General features: G+C 37.7%; 1 protein-coding gene across 2 annotated transcripts in view; it reads right to left on the minus strand.

Moving 5' to 3' along the window:
- Positions 1 to 16,180, minus strand: part of LOC133662748 (TOX high mobility group box family member 3-like) — a 165,773-nt gene that overhangs the window by 4,319 nt on the left and 145,274 nt on the right. For both annotated transcript variants that reach the window (XM_062066882.1, XM_062066890.1), the window contains exons 4-5: positions 2,374 to 2,637; positions 141 to 371 (exon numbers count right to left, since the gene is read on the minus strand). In XM_062066882.1, coding sequence (XP_061922866.1) covers positions 141 to 371; positions 2,374 to 2,637 — 495 coding nt within the window. The remainder of the gene's footprint in view (positions 1 to 140; positions 372 to 2,373; positions 2,638 to 16,180) is intronic.

A 16,180-nucleotide genomic window follows, 5' to 3' on the forward strand; every position in this document is an offset into this window, starting at 1 on the left:
ACACCAAAGTTGTTGTTTGTGCATAGTTGAACCACTCGTGAAATATCGTGAAATATCGACCTATGTCGGAAATGACGTAGGTCAAACATCGGTGAGTGCTCTACGAACTAATACCACTTTTCACAATTAGTTCCACGTACCTGCTTCTGCTCCTCCCCGAGACCGTCCCACATGGACGCCACTATCTTGGACACTTCCCCGAACGTGGCGTTGGGGTTCTGGCCCTTGATGGCGGCCTGCGTGTCTCGGAAGAACAGCGCGTAAGCCGACACCGGCTTCTGGGGCTCGTTGGGGTCTTTCTTCTTCTTCTTCTTGGGAGTCTTGGGCTTCTTGGCGGGATCCACGGGCGCCGGGCGCTTTTCGCCGACCACCTGAAACCCATGGACATATTTGCCGATCATGTGGTGAAAACGTGCCGATGCTAACAGTTCATACCTGGCGGGAAATAAGTACTTGATCCCTTGGTAATTTTGTAAGTAGATCCACCATTTTTATAGTTGGTTCATTGCAGGGATATTTCACTAAATTGTTTTGGGGGACACATTTCCAGAAAGCTAAGGACACTCTGACAAAAGACATTTGATTTTGGGCTATTTATTTTGTCAGAGTTGCAGGAATGCTCCGCTTTTTTCTAAAGCCCCACTTAAGACCTTTCAGTTTTTGGTTGACTAGTGGACTAAAGCTGGAGTGTTTTGCCAAAAGTAAGACCACGTTTCCTAGCGCATGAAGCGTCAAACTGACATGATGTCCGCTGTAATATTGGCACGAATATTAGGTCACTAATAGCTATGCTGATAGCAAAGAAGCAAAGAAAGACCAACGGGAGAGTTTTTTTCGAAGGAAGTAGTGTGGTGGCTATTTATTGCTACCGCGCAAATTTCCGATAGCATTTATAATTTTCCCTTGCGCATCGAAAGTCACTTATATCAGTGGTCCCCTACCTTTTTGTAGCTGCGGACCGGTAAATGCTTGAAAATTTGTCCCACGGACCTGGGGGGGGGGGGGGGGGGGGGTAATTTTTTTTTTTTTTTTTTTTTTTTCATAAAGAAATACAATCATGTGTGCTTATGGACTGCATCCCTGCAGACTGTATTGATCTATATTGATATATAATGTATTTATTGTGTTTTTTATGTTGATTTAAAGTTAAAGTTAAAGTACCAATGATTGTCACACACACACTAGGTGTGGTGAAATTTGTCCTCGGCATTTGACCCATCCCCTTGATCACCCCCTGGGAGGTGAGGGGAGCAGTGGGCAGCAGCGAAGCCGCGCCCGGGAATCCTTTTTGGTGATTTAACCCCCAATTCCAACCCTTGATGCTGAGTGCCAAGCAGGGAGGTAATGGGTCCCATTTTTATAGTCTTTGGTATGACCCGGCCGGGGTTTGAACTCACAACATTTAATTTAAAAAAAAAAAAAAAAAAAAAAAAAAAAAAAAATATTTCTTGTACATTGGGGGACCACTGACTTATAGGGATGATGTTTGATAAAAAATTATCGAGTTCGAGCCCGTTATCGAATCCTCTTATCGAACCAATTCCTTATTGATTCTCTTATCGAATCCAGATAGGTTGTTGTGTATGGAAAAAACCCACAATATTTGGTTTAACAAAAGCTCACTTTTATTTTATAAGAAAAAAATAAAATAAAATAAATAAATAAATATTGACTGTTACCCCCCTAGAAAAATAAAATAAATACATATTGACTGTTGTTACCCAAAGTATATTAAGTGGGATTTTTCAGAAAAACAAATATATACAGTAACACAAAAACAACCTGTCTCTGTGATCACTATAGGTGAATAGCCATGCCTTGAGGCGTTTTTTCCGGTCCATTATTTTTGCTGCTTGTGTGACATCACAGGAAATGACGTAGCTCAGTCATTAGACTGAGCTACGTCATTTCCTGTGATGTCCCACAGGGCATTTCTTGTGGGACGGGATTCGTTCCCAGGGATTCGAATAAAGAACCAAATCTTTAGTGGGCTCGATAACGGGAACCGGTTCTCAAAAAAGGGATTCGAATCCATGGAATCTGTTCTTTTCTTATCGACCGGTTCTTTTCTTATCGAACAACCGGGAGAACCGGTTTCGAACATCATCCCTAGTCACTTACTAGTTCAGCAAGAACAGAGCCAAAGCAGCATCGACCGAAAATCCCTCCTCCCCTTTGAACTCACGCCAGCGAGTGAAAGCCAAATTATTGGAAACTCAAGACAGCCATGACATTATGTTCTTTACAAGCGTATGTAAACTTTTGACCACGACTGTAAATAGTCATGAAAATAAAGAAAAGGCATTGAAATGAAAAGGTGTGTGCACACTTTTGGCCTGTACTGTACATGACGACTTCTGACTATTTCCTTACCCTGTGGCCGTCGTCCTGTTCGTCTTCGTTGATAGAGCTGGAAGGCGACGGCGTGGCCGACTTGCTGGCCGGCGGCGACGGCGAGGTGTGGGCGATGCTGTGTCCGCCCATGCTCAGGTTCAGCTGCGCGTTGAGATGCGACTGGTTGATGGTGGTCAGCTGATTCCGCGAGATCAACCCGTTGGGGCCGCTCATGTTGGCGATGGACTTCATCAGCATGGCCGGGTTGGCCGTGTACTGGCGGAGGTGGGCCGGTCCGACGCTCTGTCAGGATGAAACCAAAGCATCGTTAATATGCTAACGCTGTATTGATCCCGTCGACTTGGATGTTGCACTCGAACGACGCTGCACGTCTTTTTAAGGGGATATGGGGTCATGCGGATTGTTGTGCGGCCGGCTTATACCCTATTTTTCGGAGTATAAGTCGCACCGGAGTATAAGTCGCACCTGCCGAAAATGCATAATAAAGAAGGAAAAAAACATATATAAGACGCACTGGAGTATAAGTCGCATTTTTTGGGGAAATTTATTTGATAAAACCCAACACCAAGAATAGACATTTGAAAGGCAATTTAAATAAATAAAGAATAGTGAACAACAGGCTGAATAAGTGTACGTTATATGAGGCATAAATAACCAACTGAGAACGTGCCTGGTATGTTAACGTAACATATTATGGTAAGAGTCATTCAAATAACTATAACATATAGAACACGCTATACGTTTACCAAACAATCTGTCACTCCTAATCGCTAAATCCCATGAAATCTTATACGTCTAGTCCAGGGATGTCCAAAGTGCGGCCCGGGGCCCATTTGCGGCCCGCAGGTCATTTTTTAATGGCCCCACAGCCCATTTTAAAATATGATTAAACAAATTTAAAACATAAAAAGTGGTATGAAAGACCAAACAGGTGAAATGTAACAAGAAAATGTTGCAATGTTTACTTTAATAACACAAAGCTGCCATGCAGGCTGTTTCTTTCTTTAAAAAATAATAATGAATCAAAATCAATGTTGTTATGAATTATTGACCTATCCAAGGCTCCAATAACGTCACATTAAATATTGCACTTTGAGATATTTTTTTGGGAAAATGTTGCATATTTTGTGTTTGCCATATAAAAAATTGAGCTTTTTTTTTTTTTTTTTTTTTTTAAAGATAAATAATGATAAATGGGTTATACTTGTGTAGCGCTTTTCTACCTTCAAGGTACTCAAAGCGCTTTGACAGTATTTCCACATTCACCCATTCACACACACATTCACACACTGATGGAGGGAGCTGCCATGCAAGACGCTACCAGCACCCATCAGGAGCAAGGGTGAAGTGTCTTGCCCAAGGACACAACGGACGTGACTAGGATGGTAGAAGGTGGGGATTGAACCCCAGTAACCAGCAACCCTCCGATTGCTGGCACGGCCACTCTACCAACTTCGCCACGCCGTAACAAACAAACAAAAAACATAAACAACAATACAACGTATAATTGACGGATGGATCTGAAGTTGATCTCGAGATTATTGTGTTAAAAGTAAACAGTAAAGAAAATGTATAATTTATTTTTTAACACTTGAATGAGTAGGACCCTTTTGGTTCCCCCATAATTTTTGTGTGATTTGTTTTTAAGTGTCATTGCTCAAAAAATAATAATGAATTAAAATCAATGGTGTTATGAGTTATTGACCTTTTTAAGGCTCCAATTATTATATAATCTGAAATATTCCTCTTAAAAATTTTATTGGGTGAAAATATTGCATATTTTGTGTTTTTTCCATAAAAATAACAGGGTTTTCTTTGACAAAAAGAGCATACGACTTAAATCTTTAAAAACGTTACATTGACAGATAGACCTAATGTTGATCTAGAGATAATAATACTGAATAATGACACATTTTAAATATTTTTGGGACCAAAACCCTTTGGGGTCCCCGGGATCAAGCCTGAGTGGAGACCTTAATGTATATTTTTTATACATATATTGTATTGGTTTTTAAAATAAAAAAATATCAAAATGGCCCCCGCTTGCTTTGATTTTTCAGTGTGCGGCCCTCAGTGGAAAAAGTTTGGACACCCCTGGTCTAGTCTCTTACGTGAATGAGCTAAATATTATTATTTGATATTTTACGGTAATGTGTTAATAATTTCACACATAAGTCGCTCCTGAGTATAAGTCACACCCCGGCCAAACTATGAAAAAAACTGCAGACTTATAGTCCGAAAAATACGGTAGACATCTTGAATACAAGCCATGGTGAATTATTTTGACTCCAGACACTGACACATACACACTTGACCCATTTGCCATTTTCTTTGTGTATGAACATTTGTAACATTCAGAAGATGTTTTTAACTATAAAAAACTACAAAACAATTGTTCTTACCAATTAGTACCTGTTTGTGTGTATTAAGTCCTGAAAATTGAAAATCAAACCATGGAGTCATGGCGGAGATATTGATGAGCCGTTTGAAATTTGAGTCACTGGCAATGTATTTGTCCCTGGTTACATCAACGGATATATCCATATATGGTAAAAGGTTCCACAAAGAACTTTGCGCGAGTACGCCACCGTAGTCCGACATTGTTGTCAACAAGCTCCTCCTTTTTTTTTTTTTGTCCTGTCCAGCTTTTCAGGCAAATCATATAGTTGATGTAGATGCCCATATCAAGCTCCTTCTTTTTCGCTATCCTCTTGTTGTGGGCCAGACTGGCTCGTACATGCACATGCATCCTGCGCTGTTGCCATTTCTAATACAAAGTAGCTTATAGTTCTAACTTATATCTGTCAGTAGACTCCATATTTAAGGGCTAAAAACTACAACACAGTGCATCCTGTAGAGATGGTCAGAAAGCGGCTTAAAGATGGTCTGTAAAACATAACCTATGCAACATTTTGAGCAAAGAACCACCATTAAAGGCCTACTGAAACCCACTACTACCGACCACACAGTCTGATAGTTTATATATCAATGATGAAATCTTAACATTGCAACACATGCGGGTTAACTTATAAAGTGCAATTTTAAATTTCCCGCTAAACTTCCGGTTGAAAACGTTTCGATATGATGACGTATGCGCGTGACGTCACTAGTTAAACGGAAGTATTGGTACCCCATTGAATCCAATACAAAAAAGCTCTGTTTTCATCTCAAAATTCCACAGTATTCTGGACATCTGTGTTGGTGAATCTTTTGCAATTTGTTTAATGAACAATGAAGACTGCAAAGAAGAAAGCTGTAGGTGGGATCGGTGTATTAGCGGCTGGCTGTAGCAACACAACCAGGAGGACTTTGACTTGGATAGCAGACGCGCTAGCTGACGCTAGCCGCCGACCGCACGGATGATCGGGTGAAGTCCTTCGTCCTTCCGTCGATCTCTGGAACGCAGGTGAGCACGGGTGTTGATGAGCAGATGAGGGCTGGCGTAGGTGGAGCGCTAATGTTTTTATCATAGCTCTGTGAGATCCCGTTGCTAAGTTAGCTTCAATGGCGTCGTTAGCAACAGCATTGTTAAGCTTCGCCAAGCTGGGAATTATTAACCGTGTAGTTACATGTCCATGGTTTAATAGTATTGTTGATCTTCTGTCTATCCTTCCAGTCAGGGGTTTATTTCTTTTGTTTCTATCTGCATTTGAGCCCGATGCTATCACGTTAGCTCAGTAGCTAAAGAGCTTCGCCGATGTATTGTCGTGAGATAAAAGTCACTGTGAATGTCCATTTCGCTTTCTCGACTCTCATTTTCAAGAGGATGTAGTATCCGAGGTGGTTTAAAATACAAATCCGTGATCCACAATAGAAAAAGGAGAAGGTGTGGAATCCAATGAACCAGCTTGTACCTAAGGTACGGTCAGAGCGAAAAAAGATACGTCCTGCACTGCACTGTAGTCCTTCACTCTCACTTTCCTCATCCACAAATCTTTCATCCTCGCTCAAATTAATGGGGTAATCGTCGCTTTCTCGGTCCGAATCTCTCTCGCTGCATTGTAAACAATGGGAAAATGTGAGGTGTCTTTCCTCCGGTGACATCACGCTACTTCCGGTAAAGGCAAGGCTTTTTTTTTTTATCAGCGACCTTTATCGTAGTTGTTCTCTACTAAATCCTTTCAGCAAAAATATGGCAATATCGCGAAATGATCAAGTATGACACATAGAATGGATCTGCTATCCCCGTTTAAATAAAAAAAATTCATTTCTGTAGGCCTTTACATGTTATGTAGACCACAAATTAGCGTTTTAAATGTAGGAAAAAAAATATCATAATTTGACCCCTTTAAGCTCATGACGCAGTTAGTTGAATGACTGGACACGTTCTTGTATGCTTCTACCTCGAAGACTTTGTATCTGAGTAATTTTGAACTATATGTAGTTGATACCTGTTTGTGTTGACGAATGTCGTGTTTCAGACTGCAATATTGTTGGAGTATGTACTCTTATTACATGTTTATTAACTTGTGTGCTATTGTCTGTGTACAGTGCATCCGGAAAGTATTCACAGCGTTTCTATTTTCCACATTTTGTTATGTTACAGCTAGAGATGTCCGATAATATCGGACTGCCGATATTATCGGCCGGATAAATGCTTTAAAATGTTATATCGGAAATTATGGGTATCGGTTTCAAAAAGTAAAATTTATGACTTTTTAAAACGCCGCTGTACGGAGTGGTACACGGACGTAGGGAGAAGTACAGAGTGCCAGTAAACCTTAAAGGCACTGCCTTTGCGTGCCGGCCCAATCACATAATATCTACGGCTTTTCACACACACAAGTGAATGCAATGCATACTTGCTCAACAGCCATACAGGTTACACTGAGGGTGGCCGTATGAACAACTTTAACACTGTTTCAAATATGCACCACACTGTGAACCCACACCAAACAAGAATGAAAAACACATTTCGGGAGAACATCCGCACCGTAACACAACATAAACACAACAGAACAAATACCCAGAACCCTTTGCAACACTAACTCTTCCGGGACGCTACAATATACACCCCCCGCTACCCCCTAAAACTCCGCCGCCCCCAATCCCGCCCACCTCAACCTCCTCATGCTCTCTCAGGGAGAGCATGTCCTAAATTCCAAGCTGCTGTTTTGAAGCATGTTAAAAAAAATAATGCACGTTGTGACTTCAATAATAAATATGGCAGTGCCATGTTGGCATTTTTTTCCATAACTTGAGTTGATTTATTTTGTAAAACCTTGTTACATTGTTTAATGCATCCAGCGGGGCATCACAACAAAATTAGGCACAATAATGTGTTAATTCCACGACTGTATATATCGGTATCGGTTGATATCGGAATCGGTAATTAAGAGTTGGACAATATCGGATATCGGCAAAAAAGCCATTATCGGACATCTCTAGTTACAGCCTTATTCCAAAATGGAATAAATGCTTATTTTTTTTTAAATTATACACACAAATCCCCATTGACAATGTGAAAATATTTTATTTTTAAAACATTTTGCAAATGTATTAAAAAAACAAACTAAAACAGCCTTTGCGCAAAACTTTGTTGATGCACCTCTGGCAGCAATTACGGCCTCAAGTCTTTTTGAATACAAGGTCACACTCTTGGCACACCTATCTTTGGACAGTTTTTCCCATTCCTCTTTGCAACACCTCACAAGCTCCATCAAGTTGGATTGCAAGCGTTGGTTTTCATCCGGGATGTCTCTCTACATTGCTGCATTCATTTTTCCCTCTATCCTGACTAGTCTCCCAGAAAACCATTCCCACAGCATGATGCTGTCACCACCATGCTTCACTGTATGGATGGTATTGGCCTGGTGATGAGCCGTGCCTGGTTTCCTCCAAACTTCTGGCATCCACACCAACGAGTTCAGTCTTTGTCTCGTCAAACCAGAGAATGTTGTTTCTAATGGTCTGAGAGTATTTCAGGTGCATTTGGGCTAACTTTTTACTCAGAAATGGCTTCCGTCTGGCCATTGTACCGTACAGGCCATTTTGGTGGTTTGCTGCAGAGATGGTTGTCCTTCTGGAAGGTTCTCTCCTCTCTCCACAGAGGAATGCTGTAGCTCTGACAGAGTGACCATTGGGTTCTTGGTTGCCTCCCTGACTAGATAATTGCAGCAATGTACAGAGACATCTTGGATTTATTTTTAATAAAATTAGAAAGAAAAAAAAAAAACATTTTCAGATTGTCTTTATGGCGTATTGTGTGTAGATTTTTGAGGAATTTATTCCAAATTGTGCCCAGTAACTATTGTGTAGCTCCTTTAAGCCTGCCATGTTTACATTTTGTAAAATACTTGACTAAAATACAAGAAAATACAGTGCGTTCTTATTGGAGGACATTCAGATGTTAACTGTCTGTCCAGCTTTGCACAAGTAAACAGGACTGCTTGTATCGGAGATTTTATATGCAAGCCTATCTTTTTATCTTTCGATAATTTCGGACCTATATCCAATATCAATATCAATATTATGTAGCAGGGCTGTGTTCTGGGGCTAATATCATCTACTGCAATATAGTGAAAGAGGGCATTAGAGGCAGGGCGACTTTCAGTATTAGCTTCTTTATCCGTCCTTGAACAATACACAAGCCTCTACATCAGGGGTGTCCAAAGTGCGGCCCGCAGCTAATTGTTTACCGGCCCGCCACACATTCTGCAAAAATTGCAAAATTGATAATATTGCAAAAATAAAAATAAAAACATTTAAAAAAAGTGGAATGAGGTGAAATCTAACAAGAAAAAGTTGCAATGTTGACACAAAGCTGCCATGCAGGCTGTTTTTTTCTTTCTTTTGTCTTTGTTTATTGTTCTTTTTTTTTGCCATTGCTAAAAAAAAAAAAAATACTAAAAATCTATGTTATAATGAATTATTACTTAAAAAATATCACTTTAAAATGTTTTATGTGGAAAAAATATTGCATATATTGTGTGGTTGCCATATAAAAACATCAAAGTTTTATTCGACAAAAGAGCATAAAACAGACAAAATAATAGTTAAAACGTAAAATCGACAGATATATCTGAAGTTGATCTCGTAATTTAAGTGTTAAAAGTAAAAAAAACTAATAAAAATGTATCACTTTATGAGTGGGGGACCTTTTGGATCCCGAATATATTTAGTAGGATTTTATTTAACTTTTCACTGTGATTACTCAAAAATATTAAATAATTAAAATCAATGGTGTCCTGCATTATTGATCTTTTAAGGATCTAATACTAAACGCTGCATATTTCAGTTTTACTATAAAAAACAAAGTTGTCTTTGACAGCAAAAGGCATAAAACCTTTTTTTTTTTTTTTACTTTATATCAACCTGAAGTTGATATAGAGATTTACTGTAAGCGTTAAATAAAAAATAATAATAATTTGACTTATTTTTAACATTTTAATGACTGAGACCCTTTATGGTCCCCGGTAGCCCTAAAGGTTACAAAAAAAAAAAAGCATCCATATATTTTGTTAAGGTTTGAAAATGAAAAATATCAAAATGGCCCCCGCATGCTTAAATTTTTCCGTGTGCGGCCCTCAGTGGAAAAAGTTTGGACACCCCTGCTCTACCTAGTGCTCAAACTAATCAACAGGCTGCCTGTTTAGTACATAACAATGGCGGTGTAGAGGAGAGATTGACAGGAGTGGAAAAAAACCCAAAGACAATAACCAAAAATAAAAATGTATAATCCAGTGATGGTATGCAGAATGCTGGTGCAAGCACCTCACCCAGTGGTTTGTTCAGGGAAATAAATAAATATTATCATCTTCTCGGTAGAATTTCAATTCAGGCCGGGCGTCTCCAAATGGGGTCGTGACAGAAAATAATTGCAAACCACTGCTCTGTAATAACTCCATGAATCAATTCCCAAAAGGTTTTTTACACTTTGCAAAACTCTTCTCGAAATTAAACCTCGAGTAGTCTACAGCAAAGTGGAGAAGGCACACCTTAGAACAGTGGTTCTTAACCTGGGTTCGGTCGAACCCTAGGGATTCGGTGAGTCGGCCTCAGGGGTTTCAGCAGAGCCTCCGCCGCAGCGGTCAAGACACACCAGACTCATGAATTGATTAACGTGGACCCCGACTTAATTAAACAAGTTGAAAAACTTATTGGGGTGTTACCATTTAATGGTCAATTGTACGGAATACGTACTGTACTGTGCAATCTACTAATAAAAGTTTCATTCGATCAATCAATCGTGTGAATAAAAACTTCTCCCTATCGGCGTATCTGTACTGTAAAGTTACAATTTGAATGACAATAAAAAAGAAGTGTAAGTCTAAGTATTATGGATACCCCCAAACAATGTTCCCTCTAATTTTCCATCTGATTTGCAGGTGTGTCATTTGTTGTGAGTTCATGCACTGTGTTGGTTTTGTTCTTTGAACAAGGTGATGTGCATGCACGGTTTATTTTCTGCACTAATAAAAAAAAACATATAACTTTGTATTGAATTTGAAAAAAAACAAAAAAAAAACATTTAATTTTTCACTAAAGAAGGGTTCGGTGAATGTGCATATGAAACTGGTGGGGTTCGGTACCTCCAACAAGGTTAAGAACCACTGCCTTAGAAGGAGCGTTTGGTTTCTAAATGTTCTTGATGGAGTTGCATTTCCTTCTAACAATAATAATATTTGGAAGAAGAAAACATCTGGATCTTGAAAGGATGGTTCTCTTCCAAGAGATTACGTTTCGGGTTTATATGAGTACTATAAAGGGTATTCGCTTTTTAAAAAGTATTTAGGACATTTAGTTTAAAACAGAGTCTAAGTGAGATTCATACGTTTTTGAAAGAGCTGAGAAACAAAGCTTCCTTCAAAGTGTATTTGTGAAGGACGATTGCATTTCATGATGTGAACAATAGGTTCTAGAAAAAATAAGTGGCTATGAATTGACTCGTCTAGTAGGAGGCATTCAATTCTTTGACAGGTCCTCCAAAATGAACATTTGCTTCTTGAAATAGGCTTCAAATGGAGCCTTAATGTCAAGATGTAACAACTCTCTGGTTCTTGAACCACTCTTCTTGAAAGAACATTTGTTTGCTCAGAAAGTACTCTAAAAGGAACTTTTTAAAAGGCTTAAGGGACACTTTGATCTTGAAAGGGATTTCAAACCACTTGTTTCTGGACAACTCTTCTTGAAGGAACATTTTTGTTTAATTTAAAACGTCTACAAAGGAGCCTCTGAAAGACTGGGCAGATTAGTTTTCCTTGAAAGAGACTTCAAAGTCTTTTGGAAAGGAGAACTTGTTCTTGAGCGATTCTGCTTGAAGGAACATTTGCTTGCCCAGAAAGTCCTCAAGAGGAACTTCTGAAAGTCTTAACGGAACATTCGTTTCATCAAAGAGACTTAAAGAGGATTAATAAAGTCTTTCATGAGGAACAATGTGTTTTAGACGACTCTTCTTGACGGAACAGTTGGTTCCTAAAAAAAGTCTTCAAAATAACCTTTGAAAGTCTTTAAGGAACGTTGCTCCAAAAGGAATATCAATCAATCAATCAATCAATGTTTATTTATATAGCCCTAAATCACAAGTGTCTCAAAGGGCTGCACAAGCCACAACGACATCCTCGGTACAGAGCCCACATACGGGCAAGGAAAAACTCACCCCAGTGGGACGTCAATGTGAATGACTATGAGAAACCTTGGAGAGGACCGCATATGTGGGTAACCCCCCCCCCCCCCCCCCCTCTAGGGGAGACCGAAAGCAATGGATGTCGAGTGGGTCTGACATAATATTGTGAAAGTCCAGTCCACAGTGGATCCAACACATCAGCGAAAAATATTAGTCTTTTATAAAGAACAACGTGTTTAAGACGACTCTTCTTAACGGAACATTTAGTTCCGGAAAAAGTCTTCAGAAGAACCTTTGAAAGTCTTTAAGGAACATTGCTCCAAAAGGAATATTAGTCTTTTATAAGGAACAACGTGTTTTAGACGACTCTTCTTAACGGAACATTTAGTTCTGGAAAAAGTCTTCAGAAGAACCTTTGAAAGTCTTTAAGGAACATTGCTCCAAAACTAGTATTAGTCCTTTATAAGGAACAACTGGTTTTCAGTGTTTCCCATAAACTGCCAAGATACCTGTGGCGGTGGGGGCGTGGCTATGGGCGTGGCTATGGGTGTGGTCATCATGACATCATCGAGTAATTTGCATAATTTACTACAATGATATGATTTTCTCTAAAAAGGCTAAAAAAATGTATACTTACTAATTAATAATAACAGTTTTGTTTTAAACGTCCATCCATCCATCCATCCATCCATCCATCCATCCATTTTACAATATAATTACAACACTTTACAGATTTGAACAATAAGTTATTCACTGAAATATATTTATTAATCGTTGTTCTTAGAAAAAATATATCTTATAAAATATAAAAGCTAAAATGTCTCTTAAAGCTCTGCCCCTTTAATTAGTGCATACTAAATAATTTAACTTTAGCCTACTACGACAACCATATTATTTACCAGCAACATAAAGTGAAACAGAGGCAGAGGTGTCCTGCCACAGTCAGTAACAAATAAACAGAAAACAGTAGTGGTCAAATACAAATAAGGCAACAAGAGAAGTATCCTACACTTCTCTTTTGTAAAGTAAATCTGAACAGCCTATATGGGCATCTACATCAACTATATGATTTGCCTGAGAAGCTGGACAGGACAAAAAAAAAAAAAAAAAAATCTATTTGCGGCGGACGTAATTCTTTCGTGGCGGGCCGCCACAAATAAATGAATGTGTGGGAAACACTGTGTTTTAGATGACTCTTCATGAAGGAACAGTTGGTTTCTGAAAAAGTCTTCAAAATAACCTCTGAAAGTCTTTAAGGAACATTGCTCTAAAAGGATTATTAGTCTTTTATAAGAAACAACGTGTTTTAGATGACTCTTCTTGAAGGAACATTCGGTTCCTGAAAAAGTCTTCAAAAGAACTTTTGAAAGTCTTTAAGGAACATTGCTCCAATAGAAACATTAGTCTTTTATAAGGAACATGTTTTAGATTACTCTTCACAAAGGAACAGTTGCTTCCTGAAAAAGTCTTTAAAATAACCTTTGAAAGTCTTTAAGGAACATTGCTCCAAAAGGAATATTACTATTTTATAAGGAACAATGTGTTTAAGACGACTCTTCTTGAAGGAACAGTTGCTTCCTGAAAAAGTCTTTAAAATAACCTTTGAAAGTCTTTAAGGAACATTGCTCCAAAAGCAATATTAGTCTTTTATAAGGAACAACGTGTTTTAGTCGACTCTTGAAGGAACATTTATTTCCTGAAAAAGTCTTCAAAATAACCTTTGAAAGTCTTTACGGAACATTGCTCCAAAAGGAATATTAGTCTTTTATAAGGAACAATGTGTTTTAAATGAGTCTTCTTGAATGAATATTTTGATTCCTGAAAATGTCTTCAAAAAACCTCTGAAATTCTTAAAGGAACATTGCTCCAAAAGAACATTAGTCTTTTATAAGGAACAACGTGTTTTAAAGTGACTCTTCTTGAAGCAACAGTTGTTTCCTGAAAAAGTCTTCAAAGAAACCTCTGAAAGTCTTTAAGTAACATTGTTCCAAAATCAATATTACTGTTTTATAAGGAACAACGAGTTTTATACGACTCTTCTTGAAGGAATATCTAATTGTTCGCTGAGAAAGACTACAAAACATCTTGAAAAAAAACCTCAAAGACAGGAACACTTTGTTCTTGAGCAGCTCATCCTAAAGGAATAACTGGTTGTTGAAAGAGTCCACTAGAAGGCAAATTGATTTGCACTGATTGCATTTGGGATGAAATAGCAAGGCTCTCTGTGATGTTCGACTGAGCAGAGAGCTAACATGGAAGAGAGAAGATGTGAACAGCACAGAAAAAAAGTGATGTGTTTCCTGTGAGTGAATCCATCTGATATTCAGAGGCACAAACTCAATTTTCCCTTAAATCAACACATCATAAACCAACGCATGAGGCTTTATTGAACACGCTTTGGAAGAATATTGTAACACCTTTTAAGGACTAGGACATATTGGATGTGTTGACCACCAGAATCTGGTATCATGAATACAATCTTTGGGGTGATGCAGTCAAGGTGCATTCCAATAATGAGTTTGACTTCCACCAGATGACAATTTTCATACCCGCCTGTTTTCAATGCTTCATTACTGGAAACCTGATGGCTTGCAGTAAAAAGAAAAAAGAAAAAATAGATGCACGCTGATTTCATTAGGCCATCTGCATGAGACATTTTGCTATTTGTCTGGTGGTATATGCTGATTTTCTCATAATGCTCCATAAACAGTATATATATATATATTTATATATATATATATATATATATATATATATATATATATATATATATATATATATATATATATATATATATATATATATATATATATATATATATATATACACACACACACATATATACATATATATATATATATATATATATATATATATATATATATATATATATATATACAGTATATGTATACATATATATATATATATACACACTACCGTTCAAAAGTTTGGGGTCACATTGAAATGTCCTTATTTTTTAAGGAAAAGCACTGTACTTTTCAATGAAGATAACTTTAAACTAGTCTTAACTTTAAATAAATACACTCTATACATTGCTAATGTGGTAAATGACTATTCTAGCTGCAAATGTCTGGTTTTTGGTGCACTATCTACATAGGTGTATAGAGGCCCATTTCCAGCAACTATCACTCCAGTGTTCTAATGGTACAATGTGTTTGCTCATTGGCTCAGAAGGCTAATTGATGATTAGAAAACCCTTGTGCAATCATGTTCACACATCTGGAAACAGTTTAGCTCGTTACAGAAGCTACAAAACTGACCTTCCTTTGAGCAGATTGAGTTTCTGGAGCATCACATTTGTGGGGTCAATTAAACGCTTAAAATGGCCAGAAAAAGAGAACTTTCATCTGAAACTCGACAGTCTATTCTTGTTCTTAGAAATGAAGGCTATTCCACAAAATTGTTTGGGTGACCCCAAACTTTTGAACGGTAGTGTATATATATATATATATATATATATATATATATATATATATATATATATATATATATATATATATATATATATATATATATATATATATATATATATATATATATATATATATATATATATACATACATACATATGGTAACACTTTGGTATGGGGAACACATATTCACCATTAATTAATTGCTTATTAACATGCAAATTAGTAACATATTGGCTCTTAATTAGTCATTATCAAGTACTTATTAATTATGCATGGCCCTATTATACAACCAGTAAGCCATTAACTAAGAGTCTTCCCTCAATAACCTCAGAATTATTGCTTATTAGCAACCCTAACCCTAACCCTAAAATGTTCCCCTAGTGTCCAAATAATTCTATATTAAGTTTTTGTTACTTTAATAAGAAACTAATTACTGGTCAATATGTTCCCCATACTAAGGTCTTACCATATATACATACATACATACATACATACATATATATATATATATATATATATATACCGTATTTCCTTGAATAGCCGCAGGGGCGTTAATTAATTTAAAACCTCCTGTCACTCCGGCGTTTACCGGAAACCTGCGGGATGGCCGTGCATGCGGTAATTATTTTAAAACCTCTTCTCACTCCGGCGTTTACCAAAAGGAATGCGGTAAATTTAGGCGTGCGCTTTGAGTGTGATGTAAGCATACCATCATGAAAAGCACATTTAATAAAAAAAAAACGTTATTATGGTCTTACCTGTACTTATAAATGGAGTCCATTTGCAGCTCCTTCTGACCAAAAGCATCGATAACTTGGTTATAGAA

This window comes from Entelurus aequoreus, linkage group LG02 (assembly GCF_033978785.1).
Source record: "Entelurus aequoreus isolate RoL-2023_Sb linkage group LG02, RoL_Eaeq_v1.1, whole genome shotgun sequence".
In the NCBI taxonomy this organism is placed as follows: Eukaryota; Metazoa; Chordata; class Actinopteri; order Syngnathiformes; family Syngnathidae; genus Entelurus; species Entelurus aequoreus.